This window comes from Microcebus murinus, chromosome 1 (genome assembly GCF_040939455.1).
Source record: "Microcebus murinus isolate Inina chromosome 1, M.murinus_Inina_mat1.0, whole genome shotgun sequence".
Lineage (NCBI taxonomy): Eukaryota > Metazoa > Chordata > Mammalia > Primates > Cheirogaleidae > Microcebus > Microcebus murinus.
In genome coordinates, this window is record NC_134104.1 from 162975885 (window position 1) to 162991667 (window position 15783).

Genomic DNA, 15783 nt, shown 5'->3' on the forward strand with positions numbered 1-15783 from the left:
CCAACTAATATATATATAAAAAAATTAGCCGGGCATGGTGGCGCATGCCTGTAGTCCCAGCTACCCGGGAGGCTGAGGCAGAAGGATCACTGGAGCCCAGGAGTTTGAGGTTGCTGTGAGCTAGGCTGACGCCACGGCACTCACTCTAGCCTGGGCAACAAAGCGAGACTCTGTCTCAAAAAAAATAAAAATAAAAATAAAAAAAAAAAAAAAAAAAAAAAAAGAATGTGAAGTGGTTCATTCACTTTGGAAAACTGGCAATATGACCCACTAATTCCACCAAACAGAAATGTTTACAAATGTTGATCAAAAGACATGTATTAATACAAGAGTGTTCCATGGCAGCTTCATTCATAATATCCCCAAACTGGAAACACCCTAGTGTCTACTGTATTAGATAAATAAATTGAAGTATACTCATGCAGTTATTCATACAATGGAATATTATGCAACTACAAAAGGGAAAGAACTAGTGCTGCATTCTACAACAAAGTGATCTTCATAAACAATATTGAGCTGAAGGAGCCAGGCACAAATAAATTCTTAATGTATGATAAAGTTCCCAAACAGACAAAACTTCTGGGGAGACAGAAGGGAAGGGACGTGAGTGGTATCTGGGCTGCTGGTCACATTCTAGATCCTGATCTGGGTGCACACACATGGGTTCATCGACTCTGTGCACATTCTTTGGGCTATAAGCGTGTAGTTTATACACTTTTCTGTATGGCTTACACTTTAATGAAAAGTTTCTTTGAAACATAATAATATAGAGAAATTAGACTCTCATATACTGCTGGTGGCAAAGAGAAATGGTGCAGCTGCTTTGGAAAACAGTTTGGCAGTTCCTCAACCGGTGAAAAGTGGAGTTGCAACATGACCCAGCAGTTGCACTCTAGTGTTTACCCAGGAGACCTGAAAACACATGTACACTCAAAAACTTGTTTGTGAATGTTCATAAGCGGCATTATTCATAACAGCCAAGAAGTAGAGACAGCCCAAATGCCCATCAACAGATAGATGGATTAACAAAATGTGGCAATGGGATATTATTTAGCCTTTAAAATATTTTAAAAAAGAATGAAGTACTGATACATGCTATAACATGAATGAACCTTGAGAACATTATGCTAAGTAAAGGAAGCAGATAAAAGGCCACCACATCGTGTGATCCCATTTATAGGAAATGTCCAGAATAGGCAAATCCATAGAGACAGAAAGTGGACAAGAGGTTGCCAGGAGCTGCGGGAAGGGAAGAACAGAGAGTAAGTGCTAATGGATATGGGCTTCTTTCTTTTTGTTGTGGTAAAATATCTATAACATTAAAAAATGGAAAATAAATATTGGCAAGGATGTGGAGGAATTGGAACCCCTGTGCATTGCTGGCGGGAATGTAAAGCAGCACAACTGCCGTGGACAAGTCTGTCCCTCAGAAGGTTCAACATAGAGCTGCCATATTACGACCCAGCAATCCCACTTCTGGGTACGTACTCCAAAGAATTGACAACAAGGCCTCAAGCAGTGCTTGTTTCCCGATGGTGACAGCAGCATTATTCACAATAGCTAAGAGAGAAGCAGCTCAAATGTTCATCAACAGATGAATGGATAAACAAAATATAATATATACATACAATAGAATATTATGTAGCCTTAAAAAAGAATGACAGTTTAATGTGTGCTACAACATAGATAAACCTTGAGAACATTATGTTAAATGGAAGAAGCAACACAGAAGGATAAATATCGTATGATTCCACTTATACATGGTGTCTGGCTAGAGTACCGTGGCGTCATCATAGCTCACAGCAACCTCAAACTCCTGGGCTCAGGCGATCCTCCTGCCTCAGCCTCCCGAGTACCTGGGTCTACAGGTGTTCGCCACACTTAGCTAATTTTTTTTCTGGTCTTTAACTCCTGAGGTCAAGTGATCTCCCCTCCTTGGCCTCTCAGAGTGCTAGGATTATAGGCATGAGCCACCAGGCCTGGCACATAGTATCTAGAATAGACAAACTCAGAGAGGCAGAAAGTTCGTTTCCAGAGGCTGGGGGGAGGGGAGAATGAGGAGTTACTGTTTAATGGGTACAGAGTTTCTATTTGAGATGGTGAAAAAGTTCCAGAAATGGATAGTAGTGATAGTTGAACAACATTGTGAATGCACTAATGCCACTGAATTGTGTATTTAAAATGGTTAAAATGGTAAATTTTATGTCTATTTTACCACAATAAAAAATAAGCACTCTATAAGTACTTTTCTTTAGAGGTTTCTGTTAACTAGAGAAGGGGAGACTTCTAGAATGAGGGGTCTGGACTCCGGAGCCTTTATCAAAGAGGGACCTTGGGGAGGTTCCTTTTGGGGCTTTTCTATTTAGGTCAGTACTGGGGGGCTTCAGTGACTTCTGTGTCTCAAGCAGGCGCAATTTGGCTCTTGTACTGAGATGGAAAAGATCGTGCTCCTGAGACATTTGTTCATCCCAATTCTTTGTTTCTTTTCTGTAAGGTTGCGGCTATTTCTAATCTCTATCTTTGTGAATCAGAGGTAGTTTACTCTCTAGTATCATTTAACCAAAGAAGTTGTCCCCCCTCTCCCCACCCCCGGTCCATTGGTCTTTCGGAATTTTTTAGCTTGCCTAGTAGCTTAGAGTCTTCTTCCTATGCTGTCATTGAGGGATCATCTGAAAATATTGAGAATATTAGTTCTCCAGCTCCTTGTTTCTGGAGCCCAGGTACAGTCTTCCAGTAGATGTGCCAGTTAAATGAAAAACACTGAGTGTTACCAGAAGAGCCCCTCCTGGTAATGGAGGAGCCCTTGATTCCTGGCCCTGGTGCCCTGTCTGCTGTCCAGCCTGTCTCCCTTCCTGCTGAGCCAAGCCGTGCGGGGCTGTCCCCTCTGCGCCTGCCTCTGCTGCTTCTACCTTGGCACACCTTTTCCATTGCTTCCAGCTAACATGAGCGGAGTGTTCGGTAGCCTGCTCAAGTCTCACCTTGTGCACAAGATCCTTCCCCTTCTCCCTTGAGCTCTCGCTGGACTTTGTGTGAGCTTGTAGAGAATTTGAAGATTATAAAAAGGTAACACAAAGAAAATATATATTATTCATAACCCCCCTCAAAGCATTTCTTCAATGCCTCTTTTGCTCTAGCTGCCTCTTTTTCTCTACCTTTATGTGTATATACTTAATTTTTCAACAGAATTGGGATCGATAGTACAAACAAATTGAGTCCTGTTTTTTTCACTTAACATCATGTTGTAAATAGTTTTCTATCTTTTTGAATATCCTTTGAAAACTCCATTTTAAGTAATTGCAAAATATCACATTGCCTAGCTATATTGTAATTTATGTCATACATTTTCTACTTACGGACACTAAGGATAGTACTGATTTTTTTTTCTCTCATTTAAATAATGCTGTCTTAGACATCCTTAAACTTATTTTTATTTTAAAAATATTTTTCTGTTTACTTCTTTGGGACAGATCACTCTTGAAAGTGTAATTACTGAGTCAAAGGACATGAGGTTTTATAGATTCCTGATGCTTTATGTTTGACTGCTTTCTAGAAAGATTGAACAATTATAACTGGCTTACAAAAAACCACTTTTCTGGGCCAGGCACGGTGGCTCACACCTGTAATCCTAGCACTTTGGGAGGTCAAAGGCAGGAGGATCACTTAAGGCCAGGAGTTTGAGATCAGCCTGAGCAACATAGTGAGATCCCCATCTGTAAAAAAAAAAAAAAAAAACACTTTTCTAATTTAAAAGGGTATATTTTGTTGTGATATTCATCTCTTTAATTATTAGTGAACCTGAATGTGTTATTTATGTTTATTACCTAGAATCTGCTCTGAGTTACCTTTTCATTTATTTTACCCAGTGTCAAGGTGGGATTTTAGTGGTGTGTAAGCTTTTTATATATTAAGGATATTAATCTGTGGCTGACATATTTGTTGCAAATATTTCCCCTAATTTTTCCATTGAATTTTGGCAAGTAATGTATTTGGAAGAACAGAATCATTTTTATATAATACTAATAACTACCATTTATTGAATACTTACCATGTGCTAGGTGTTGAGCAAAACTTTGTGCATGGATTGTCTTTTTTTTTTTGAGACAAAGTCTTGTTCTGTCACCCCAGATAGAGTGCAGTAACATTATCCTAGCTCACTACAACCTCAAACTCTTGGGCTCAAGCAATTCTCCTGCCCCAGCCTCCTGCCTCAGTCTCCTAAGTAGCTGGGACTACAGGCACATGCCACCACTGGCAGCTAATTTTTCTCTTTTGTAGAGATGAGGTGCATGCCACCATACCCAGCTAATTTTTCTATTTTTAGTAGAGACAGGTCTCACTCTTGCTCAGGCTGCTTTTGAACTCCTGAGCTCAAGTGATCCTCCCACCTTGACCCTCAGAGTGCTAGGATTACAGGTATGAGGCACACTGGGCCCAGTGGATTGTCTCATTTAATCTTTGCCATGTCCTCAGTGGAATGGAGCATTTCCCCATATTATATACGAGGATATTGAGGTTCAAGATCCATATAGTCAGTGTTTTAGTCTGTTTTGTGTTGCTATAACATAATGCCACATGCTGGGTAATTTGTAAAGAAATTTATTTGATCATTTGTTAAATTCCATCCAAAAAAAAGAAAGAAAGAAGAAATTTATTTGACTCACAGTTCTGGAGGCTGTGAAGTCCAAGAGCATGGCACTGATGTCTGGGAACGGCCTTCGTGCTTTGTCATCTCATGTCAGAAGGTGGAAAGTCGAGAGACTTTGACATCAAGGAAGGGCAAGAGGGGGCCAGACTCACTTTTATCAAGAACCCATTTCTGTAATAATGGCATTAATCCATTCATGAGGGTGGAGCCATCATGGTCTGGTCACCTCGTAACTATCCTCTTGATTCAAGAAGTATTGTATTAAGAGGTGGAACCTCACAAATGCAATGAAATTTCAACGTGAGTTTTGGAGGAGACATTCAAGCCATAGCAGTCGATAAACAAATGAGCTGGAATATGAATGGATTAACAAACTCATGTCACAGTGCCATGGCTTAGAACTTTGAAATATGCTTGCTTTGTCATGAGAAGAGCTTTAAAGCTATCCAGTTTTATTGTATTATGTTTTAAATGTTTGAATAGGCAATGCAGTCATTGAAAGCATATCAAAAGGAATGCAGTGAAAGTCTCCCTCCCACCGCAGTTCCCTGTTTACCTCCTCCTCACTCCATTCCCACCTCCACTCCAGACACTCATCTTGATAGTATCTTCCGTATGCCCCACACTTTTCTTATGCAGATGCAAGTAAATATGAATATGTATTTTTTTGTTTCCCCATCTCTTTATTTTACACACAAGGTTAAGACCAGTGAGGTTAGGGTATTTGCTTTTGCAAGACTTGGCTATGGTGTATTACAAAATGAATCACTGATTGAATTAATTATCTTTCCTCTTGGAGAGATTCTTCATGCATAGAGTTCAATTTGTTTAGATGGTAATTTCATATTGAAATTGATTTGGGGCCAAACTCCAGCACTGCCAAGTCTTATGTAACCAACAGAAGCTGAGCTTTCAGCCAGCTGCCATATATTGTGAGGAATCAAGCCAGATGACTGTTGCAGATGGTTCTCAAGAAATAAGTTGTCACTCTCAAAGTCTCAGAAATATATACTAACGAGGTTATTATGTGTGGCATGGTCTTAAGAAAACACCCCTTCCTTGAATCATTAGTAAAATACTTCCCAAAATAGTTCATTTCATGAGCTTTCTGTAATGATTTGGCTTAGTGCTCCTCAAGGGTAAAGCTCTGGTGGACCCCAGAGACTCATGGAGGACAAGGGCTGGGAGATGTGTTTATCTTACCACTAATTAAGACTTTCAGAGAGGGCATGTACCCCTCTCCAAGTCACTTATCCCGAGCTTGCTGCTTTTGTTTTGCCTTTGTTTCCCCCCTAGGTACTGGCGGAGGACACTGGGCATGCAGGTCCGCTATGTTCAGCATGAAGACTATCAGTTCTGTTACTCCTCCCGGGGCAGGCCTGGGCACAAGCCCTCCATCCTCATGCTTCACGGATTCTCTGCACACAAGGACATGTGGCTCAGTGTGGTCAAGGTGCAGTTCTAGATTCTTCTCTCTTAGAAGAAAATGATTTCCACTTGGACATGGTGTCCTAGCAGTGGCAGAAAGCAAGGGGAACCCAGAGCTGTGGTTCAAGTCATTTTAAAACTAATGCAGTATGCTGTTCAAATTCTTTTGTCAGAAAAAATTTATTGAGTTGAATATTATTTATAAAACCTATGCCTTAGAAATCTTTCTACCTTAGGAATATTTCTGAGGGGAGGTTTCTGACACAGCTTCATCTCAGAACTGCCATGATGACCAAGATGGGGCTTCTAAAATGTCATTTGTTCTTTCATATTTCCAGTTTCTTCTCTTCCTTCCCCTCCTCCTCCTCTCTTTACTTCTTTTCCTTTTCCCCTTCCCCCTCCTTCTACTGCTTTTCCTTTTCCTTAGGCATTTAGCAAAGCGATCTTGATCTGACAGCTTTCTAGAATAGCTTTCTCCTCCCCTTTGTCTTGGTTTGCTTGGTGTGGCACCTGCTGTGCTTGGTAAGGTGACTGGCAGAGGAAGGCTGGGTTGGCAGGAGTGTTAGGGAAGCAGCCCAGGCTTCCACCTCAGATAAGACCATACCTGAGGGACCCAAGTATCATCTACACTAGCAGGAAAAGGCTCACACATCCTCTAGCTACTTGTGTTCTTATTCCAAATTCCACTATGAGGAGAGTCATCTTCATGCCTTAATGAAGCCCTTACTTCCTGTCCCCAACATAAGCCCCTTTCCTGTAACTAGGTATTTGTCAATAATTTGTGTTTCTCAGTTTCTTGGTTAAAAGTGGTAAATATCTAAATGGAAGAAGGTATTTTAGGATGATAATTATCTCATAGATTACACCTTAATGTAAAAAAAACCCCATGAAAACCAGAATCAGAGTGATCAGACCTGGTTCTTGGGGAAGGCATTGCTCCTGTTGGCTCTGCCTTCTGTCCAGGGCTCTGGGTGACAGAACAATCCCTTCCAGTTCCCCATCAGCAGCCAGATGGAGAAGGAGGTAGCACCTGCCAGCTGGTGTCAAGAAAGAGCAAGAGACTTAAGGCTGCTGCCCTGAGTTTTTCCTTTCTTTCCAGTCATCTTCTGAGCCCCTTTCCATCTGTGTTAGTCTTTGGGGGCCTCTGCTCCTGATGGAGCTGCTGGCAATGCTTGCTCACATTAGTAAGGTAAAACATGGAGTGGTCCAGACCCATCCATCCCCAGGTATGCCATCCAGGTCACTTGGTAAGTGGGGACGACCTCCCCAGAAAGGTGAGCAGACATGTTTTACACACCACATACTGACTCTCTGGATCTCTGTGTCCTCAGTTCCTTCCAAAGAACCTACACCTGGTCTGCGTGGACATGCCAGGACACGAGGGCACCACTCGCTCCTCCCTAGATGACCTGTCCATAGATGGACAAGTCAAGAGGATACGGCAGGTAAGCAGGAGGCTCCACCAAAGGTTTTGCAGGCTGGGTCTCGGCCACCCACCATTTCACACCTAACTCGAGAGCAGGCGTTCCATGCTGACTCATGGCCAGTCTCTAGTACATTCTGTCTACAAGTGATTGCAAACAAAATGGCAGCACGGTGATATCCTTGGTCAGCATGGAAAGCCAGGTCTTATTACAGACTGTTCTGCTCTAAGCCTATTGCAGTTGTTTGTGAAGAAATATAATCTGGGGATTTTCTCAACTCTTTGAAAAGGAGTTTAATATTCCTTAAAACCAGTTCCCTCTCTGGAGATCTATTTTCCTGCTTACCAGCTGCATGATAATGATAGTAGCCCCTCTGCCCAGTTGGGGAAGGTGCTTTTTGTGTTTTATCCTATTTTAGCATCTGTCTCTGGTCCCCTCCGGCCAGGCTTTCGAGGTTATAGGGGTGCACAAGTCATTTCAGAATTTAGTAGCCCATAAGTTTCAGGTTGATTTTATTTTCCCCAGATGAGGATATTTATTTAATATCTGCTTCTCCCATTAAATTATGTATTTTAATGTGGTCAAAAACCTTATCTCTTTGGCTCTTAGCTGTATCTTTAGCAACAAATCCTAGTTTGTTATACATAATAAATAGTCAATAAATATCTTTTAGATGGGTGGATAGGTGGGTGGATGGTTGGTTACATGGCTATTAGATGATTGGTTGTATTAGATGGGTGGATGGTTGAATAGTTATATGAATTGATGGTTGGATGGATGAGAAGGGCTTTAAATTAGGGCCGTAGTCATTGACCTACCACACCCGGGCTATCCTGCCACCTATTCTTGTAAACTAAGCTTTATTGGAACACAGCCACGCTCCTTCCTCTACAAATTGTCTTTGGCTACTTTTGCGCCACGACAGCAGAAATGAGCAAGTGCAGCGTGGATTTACTCTCTGGGCCTTTATAGAGAAGTTAGCTGACTCATTACTTAGGGAAATCCATGTTGGTTTTATACTTATAAATGATCCCTCAATCACTTATGCCAGGTAAAGAGAAGTACATGCACCCCACCGGACCTATCTTGGTAGTGGATCCAGTAGAGTTTCAGACCCTCTTTTATCAATAGCCATTTTCGGTTGTCTATAGGAAGTATGGGGGCGGAGGGTGGTGGTTCTACTCGGTAATCACTGTTGTCATTGTCTACAGCTGTGTAACCAAGCCTGCTTCTCATTTCCTTTTCTAGTTTGTAGAATGCCTCAAGCTGAATAAAAAACCCTTCCACCTGGTAGGCACCTCCATGGGTGGCCACGTAGCAGGGGTGTACGCTGCTTACTACCCATCGGATGTTTCCAGCCTATGTCTCGTGTGCCCTGCTGGTGAGTTCTGAGATTAAAACATCTCCCAGTGAGGATGAATCACTGAAGAAACAAATGGCCACTGTCTGCTATGGATGTTTTTTAGCATCATCTTTTTGACATGTACTTTAGAGATATACGGTATTGACTGATAACTCTATCCAAACAATAGTCATATAATCATAATCATAGCCAGATGGACTTTGAAAATATAGAGCCAGGGCCAGGCATGGTGATGTTTGCCCGTGGCCTCAGGTACTTGGGAGGCTGAGGTGGGAGGATCACTTGAGTTTGAGTCCAGCCTGAGCAACATAGTGAGATCCTGTCTCTAAAAAAAAAAAAAAAAAAAGGATTTTTAAAAATTAAAAATTTGACCAGGTGCGGTGGCTCATGCCTATAATCCTAGCTTTCTGATAATCTGAGGGGGGAGGACCACTTGAGCTCAGGAGTTCAAGACCAGCCTGAAAAAGAGTGAGAACCCAGGTGCTTGGGAGGCTGAGGCAGGAGGACTGCTTGAGCCCAGGAGCTTGAGATTACATTGCAGTGAGCTATAATGACACCACTGCACTCTACCCAGGGTGACAGAGTGAGACTCTGTTTCATTAAAAAATTTAGAAAAGAAAATATAGAGCTAAACTTGTTCTACCAAAAATGTGAGGTAGAACAATTGTAGAGGTAGAACAATTGTAGTCAATTATTAATAAAATGTGTATGGTGTTTTACGGCACATGAACACTTTGAAATATAATGTTAGCCCTAACCTTCAACATTTATTGAGCTTTTCCAGGCTAAGTTCTTTATATGGATTTAATTTTTGCAAAAACCCTATGAGGTAAAGATACTATTATTATGCTCCTCCCCATTTTTGCTGAAAACTCAGATCTTTATTCATTATAATAAGATCTTTAAAAAAATTGACAAGCTTTAGTTTATTCTTATATGTGTACATGTCAACATGAGCTGTAACATGTCTCTATAGATTACAGTCTGAAGTTGGTTTCTTTTTTTTTTTTTTGAGTCAGAGTTGCCCAGGCTAGAGTGAGTGCTGTGGCATCAGCCTAGCTCACAGCAACCTCAAACTCCTGGGATCAGGCAATCCTCCTGCCTCAGCCTCCAGAGTAGCTGGGACTACAGGCATGCGCCACCATGCCCGGCTAATTTTTTCTATATATTTTTAGTCAGTCAATTAATTTCTTTCTATTTTTAGTAGCGACAGGGTCTCACTCTTGCTCAGTCTGCTCTCTAACTCCTAACCTCCAGTCTCGGCCTCCCAGATTGCTAGGATTATAGGCATGAGCCATCGCACCCGGCCTGAAGTTGGATTTTTAAAATTCATTTTTCTTCCATAAGTCTTCAAACTTGGATTTATAATATGTAATAGATAAAATCTTATTTTCTCTCTTTGTAATTCTCTCTCTCTCCCTCCCTCTCTCCTTGGTACTTTGTTAGTGCGTTATTTACACATAGTAAATTGCCCAAATTTTAAATGTGCATCTTGATGACTTTTTACATATGTAATTACCATCCAGACCAAGATATTATGCCCATTTTATAGGTGGGAACATTGAGGCACAAAGAAATGACATTAGTGCAGAGCCAGGAGAAGAACAAATCCTAGTCTGCCTGGCTCCAAAACCCAAGCTGTGGCTTTTTTGGGAGTCCTTTCCTATTTACTTTTTTTTAGACAGAGTCTCACTCTGTTACCCAGGCTAGAGTGTCGTAGCAACAGCCTAGCTCACAGCAACCTCACACTCCTGACCTCGAGCGATCCTCCAGCCTCGGTCTCCCAGAGTGCTAGGATTACAGGTGTGAGCCACTGTGCTCGCCTTACTATGTCCTCTATATGACTTATATCCACTGCCTCCTTTATGTGATTCAGCTAGAACCTAGCCATGAGTGCACACTTATGTCTTTTACTGAAACTTAACTAAACTGACCCTTAAAATCCTTCTGCTGCTCTGGAAGTTAATAGTTTTCAGATCTGTTAAGGACATTGAAGTAGAAGATAAGCCCATTTGAAATCATTTTATCTTTTAATAATACAGTTTGAGAATTAAAGGAACAGCCCATATGGAAAGTTACTACATTTTAGATCACATATGAGAAGTCAAATCTAACTGGCTTTAAATAAATGTATGTTCATTTGCTCAGAGAATTTTATACCTAGTTTCAAGTGAAAATTTAAGATTAAGTTTGTATGTGAAAATGAAAAAGTAGAAATAAATTCAGGATTATGTCCTACCTAAACTTCTTTTTTTTTTTTTTTTTTTTTTTTTGAGACAGAGTCTCACTTTGTTGACCAGGCTAGAGTGAGTGCTGTGGTGTCAGCCTAGCTCACAGCAACCTCAAACTTCTGGGCTCAAGTGATTCTCCTGCCTCAGCCTCCCGACTAGCTGGGACTACAGGCATGCGCCACCATGCCCGGCTAATTTTTTCTATGTATATTAGTTGGCCAATTAATTTCCTTTTTATTTATAGTAGAGACGAGTCTCGCTCTTGCTCAGGCTGGTTTCGAACTCCTGACCTTGACCAATCCGCCCGCCTTGGGCGTCCCAGAGTGCTAGGATTAGCCCTACCTAAACTTCTTAATGAACTTTTTAAAAATTTTGAAATAATTTTAAATTTACAGAAAAGTTGCAGATAAATACAGAGTCCCACCTACCCTTTATCCAGTTTCCCTCATTGTTAACAGCTTACATTACTACAGTAAGTTTGTCATAACCAAGAAACCAACATTCGTACATTACTACCTTGTTTCCCTGAAAATAAGACCCACCCATAAAATAAGCCCTAGCAGGATTTCTAAGCATTTACTCAATAGAAGCCCTACCCTGAAAGTAAGACCTAGTGATGGGCGTGACTACGCAGTGTGTCTGCACAACCCGTGCATTTCCTTGCAGAGCGGTAAAGAAGATGAGCAGCCCTTCTCACCTGTTCCCTGAGAGCTCTGTTGCTCAACATGAGAGATTGGGGCCAATGATTCTAAAGGAAATAGAGTCGCAAGACATTCAGGATGGAATTCGGGGTTTGGAGAGTTATGATGATGTTCCAGAAGAAGATGACTTCACTATATTTGAATAAATGTAGATGGTTGTACCGTACTTAAAAAACATAACACATCCCCTGAAAATAAGCCCTAGGGTGTCTTCTTGAGGAAAAATAAATATGAGACCCTGTCTTATTTTCGGGGAAACACAGTATTAACAAAGCGCCAGGCTTTCTTTGGATTTCTTATAGGTTTTCCACTAATGTCTTTTCTCTGTTGCAGGATCCAATCCAAGACACCACGTGACATTTAGCCCAAGATTATTTTTAAAAAGAGATGAAATAAGTAATGTAATCTGCTCCATGGCATTGTGAAATCCATATACAATACCTATGCTAGATTTAAAGGGGTCGCTGGGTATAAATTTTTAACGTGGATTTCTGCAGCATGACCAACATCATTGATGCCATTGCCTTTCTTTCTAATATCTAGCTCTTTGGCTAAGTTAAACAACTAGAAATTTGCTCAGTGTTGGAAGTGAAAATGAGTTTTGCCCTCCTATATTGTGTCAACTTCTGTGGATTCTTAAGTCAAGCTCCAGGGTGATAGGAAGTCATGCACAATCTCACAGAGAACCAGCCTCAGCGGCTGCCTGGTGCTCTCCTGGGGGAGGGAGGCTGTGTCGGGGGCAGCTCAGGGGAAGGCTCACAGTCTCCCTGTGTTTTGTGCATTGACCCCAAGTAAGAGAGCACTGAGGGGGTCCAGGCCAAGGGCAGGAGAAGCCAGTCACTCCAGCCCTATGTTTTTAGCCATTGTATATTTCCTCACAACACAGATGTGCTCAGCCTAGCTGTCTTCTAGACTAATGCTTCTTAAGCTCTGTGGTACATACGAATCCCGTGGCAGCTGGGGAAAATGCAAGTTCTGATTCCAGAGGCTTAGGGAGCGGCTGAACGCCTGTGTTTCTTGTGGGCTTCCAGTATGCCCGTCCATGGACCACGGCGTGAGTAACCAGTCTCTGAAATATCTTCAAGCATTTCTTTCTCAAAGTGTGGTTTTGACTTTGAGCAAGGAAGACAGTACCAGTTAAAAGGAAATCTACTTGTGAAAGAAACCTGAAACATATCAGCTCTGAGCTGCTGTTGGAAGTTCCTTACATAAAATGGGAGTTGGTAAGAAGGTAGATGTGGTGTCAAGCCATTTCGGTTTGAATCCTACAGGCCTGCAGTACTCTTCTGATAATCAGTTTGTGCAACGGCTCAAAGAACTGCGGGACTCTGCTGCTGTAGAGAAGATTCCCCTGATCCCGTCCACCCCAGAGGAGATGAGTGAAATGCTCCAGCTCTGCTCGTATGTCCGCTTCAAGGTGCCCCAGCAGGTAATGTGGTCTCAGCAGCGACACACCTGCCCTCCCCCAAGCTCAGGGGCGAGTACCAGCTTCCCTCATGTGTCCCTCCTTCACCTGCTCCTGGACTCCTCCTCTCCCTCTTCCGTGCACTCATTCTACAGGCATCTCTACAGGGCCTGGGACGTGTCGGGCTCTGTGCTGGGCACAGTGGCGAATCAGTAAGACAGGAAGGTCCTGGGTGGACACAGTCCAGTGGGGGAGGCGGGCCTAATGACCTCGTTCTGCATTTGGCTAATACTGAATAATTATGTGATATTTCATCCTGCTCGTGTCTTAAGCTAAGCAGAGAATTTTCAAGATAAAACAGCTATCAGGCCATATCAGGTGTATCTACATAATGTAGGGGACCTCTGGCTTCATGGTGTTACCCTAGTTCATTCCTAATTTAAAGAAAAGCCTCTTCGGAACCTAACTCCCAATTACTTCATATACACATCATGGGGATCAGAGGACCAGGCCCTGAAAGCCTTGACAATGCAATTAGTTGCTGGACTTTATTCCCCTTCGCTGATCCACAGTTGTGAGAGGCCAAGGAAATGAGCCTGCTCTGCCTTCTAACTTTGGGTTCTCTATCCCTAGATCCTGCAAGGCTTGGTGGATGTCCGCATCCCGCATAACAACTTCTACCGAAAGCGTAAGTGGCCCAGCTTGAAGCTTGTCACAAGCGAAGCCTTATAGCTGGCTGGCTTCTCTTTGTTAAATCTCTGACACTTCGAGTGTTTTCTTGGGCCCCTGAAGAAAGACAGTGGTAGCCTGGACTCGGTGACTGTCCCTGGACTCTACGGTGGTGCCCACACTCACTTTGTTTTCCTTTTCTGTTAAGTGTTTTTGGAAATCGTCAATGAGAAGTCCAGATACTCTCTCCATCAGAACATGGACAAGATCAAGGTCCCAACGCAGATCATCTGGGGAAAACAAGACCAGGTAGGTAGCATGTCCCTGTGCCGGTCACCACAGCCTTTGAGGATAAACATCCTTGGGGAAGGGCCAGAGGGCATCGCGGAGTGAGCCTCCCGCTAGTTCTGTTGTCAGGAGAGGTGGACACTCCTGTGTTGGGTGCCAGAGTTTGCAGGGGACATAGTTCTGTGAGTTGAGAGTGACATTTGGTCTGTTAAAATGAAAGGCAATTTAAAATCATTCTTTAAATTTATTTTTATCGAAGGCATATAGTCGCATGGTATAAAAAACTTCAGAGAGGACCAAAAGGTTTATAATGAAAGCTTGGTCTCTTTCACATCCCAAATCCCAACTCCCATTTCCTTGAAGGCATCTCTTATTGTTTTGTGTCTGTTTCTTAAATGTTTTAAGCCGGAGTTTGGCGAGTGTTTTCTGTAAACAGACAGAAGGTTCATATTTTCAGCTTTGTGATCCAGTCTCTGTCACAGCTGCTCAGCTCTGACCTTGCAGTGCAAAAGCAGCCACAGACAATGTGCAAACAAATGGCGTGGCTGTGTTCTGGTGAGCCTTTGTTTACAAAAACAAGCAACGATCCATTGTTTGCCTACTCCTATTCTAAGCACACATATACTGTGTCTATATACCTATGTAAGCTTTTCAACGTGCTGCTTATATTGTTTGGCACCCGGCTTCATATACATATGAAATAATAGATGTGACGTGTATATCTTGGAAGTCATTTCCTATCAGCCCATACAGATCTACTCATTCTATTTTTAAAAATGTTTTATTTTGAAATAATTTCAAACTTAAAGAAAATTTTTAAGATGAGTACAGAGTACCCCTGTGCACCCTTCACCTACATCCATCAATTCTGAACTGTTTATCGAGGTGCAGTCGACACCAAATCCACCAGGGTGCGTCGTCACCACAACCCGGTTGCAGAAACTTCTAGCACCCCCAACATTTCCTCCTGCCCTTTGCAGCTGGTCTTCACTCCCACCTCAGCCCAACACAACCACTGATTTGTTTTCTGTTTCTATAGTTTTGCCTTTTCTAGAAATTTCATGTAAACAGTGTCATACAGTATGTAGTCCTTTTCATCTGGCTCCTTTCGCCCAAGCGTGATGTTTTTGAGGCTCGTCCCTGTTGCACTTGTCAGTGGTCTGCTCCATTTCACTGCAGAGTGTTGTTCCATGGTATGTATGGACCACATCTTAGTTATCAGCAATTCTTTAAAACACTTGCCATGTTGGCTTTATCATTCTCATTTATATGTCTAGAACTATGTATATTTGGAGCATTTGGAGTAGGTTGTTTACATCATGCCCCTCCCCCCGGGACCACCACGCACATTTACTCCTTACAAAAGCATTCTCTCGCACGGCCACATCCCACATTGCACTCTGGAAATTTAACGCGGTGCTTTTATCTAATCTACAGTCCATGTTCCAACTTCACTTGGTTTTGTTTGTTTGTTGAGACAGAGTCCCACTGTGTTGCCCGGGCTAGAGTGCCATGGCGTCAGCCTAGCTCACAGCAACCTCAAACTCCTGGGCTCCAGCGATCCTCTTGCCTCAGCCTCCCAAATAGCTGGAACTGTAGGCATGTGTCACCTTGCGTGGCTAACTTTTT

At 42.4% G+C, this 15783-nt stretch overlaps 1 protein-coding gene across 7 annotated transcripts in view; it reads left to right on the top strand.

Annotated features, from left to right (window-relative positions):
- The window catches only part of ABHD6 (abhydrolase domain containing 6, acylglycerol lipase), a 62533-nt gene that overhangs the window by 40262 nt on the left and 6488 nt on the right, over positions 1–15783 (top strand). For all 7 annotated transcript variants that reach the window (XM_012789334.3, XM_076009048.1, XM_012789339.3 and 4 more), the window contains 6 exons: positions 5942–6098; positions 7405–7518; positions 8746–8878; positions 13064–13221; positions 13831–13885; positions 14075–14175. In XM_012789334.3, the coding sequence (XP_012644788.1) occupies positions 5942–6098; positions 7405–7518; positions 8746–8878; positions 13064–13221; positions 13831–13885; positions 14075–14175 (718 nt within the window). The remainder of the gene's footprint in view (positions 1–5941; positions 6099–7404; positions 7519–8745; positions 8879–13063; positions 13222–13830; positions 13886–14074; positions 14176–15783) is intronic.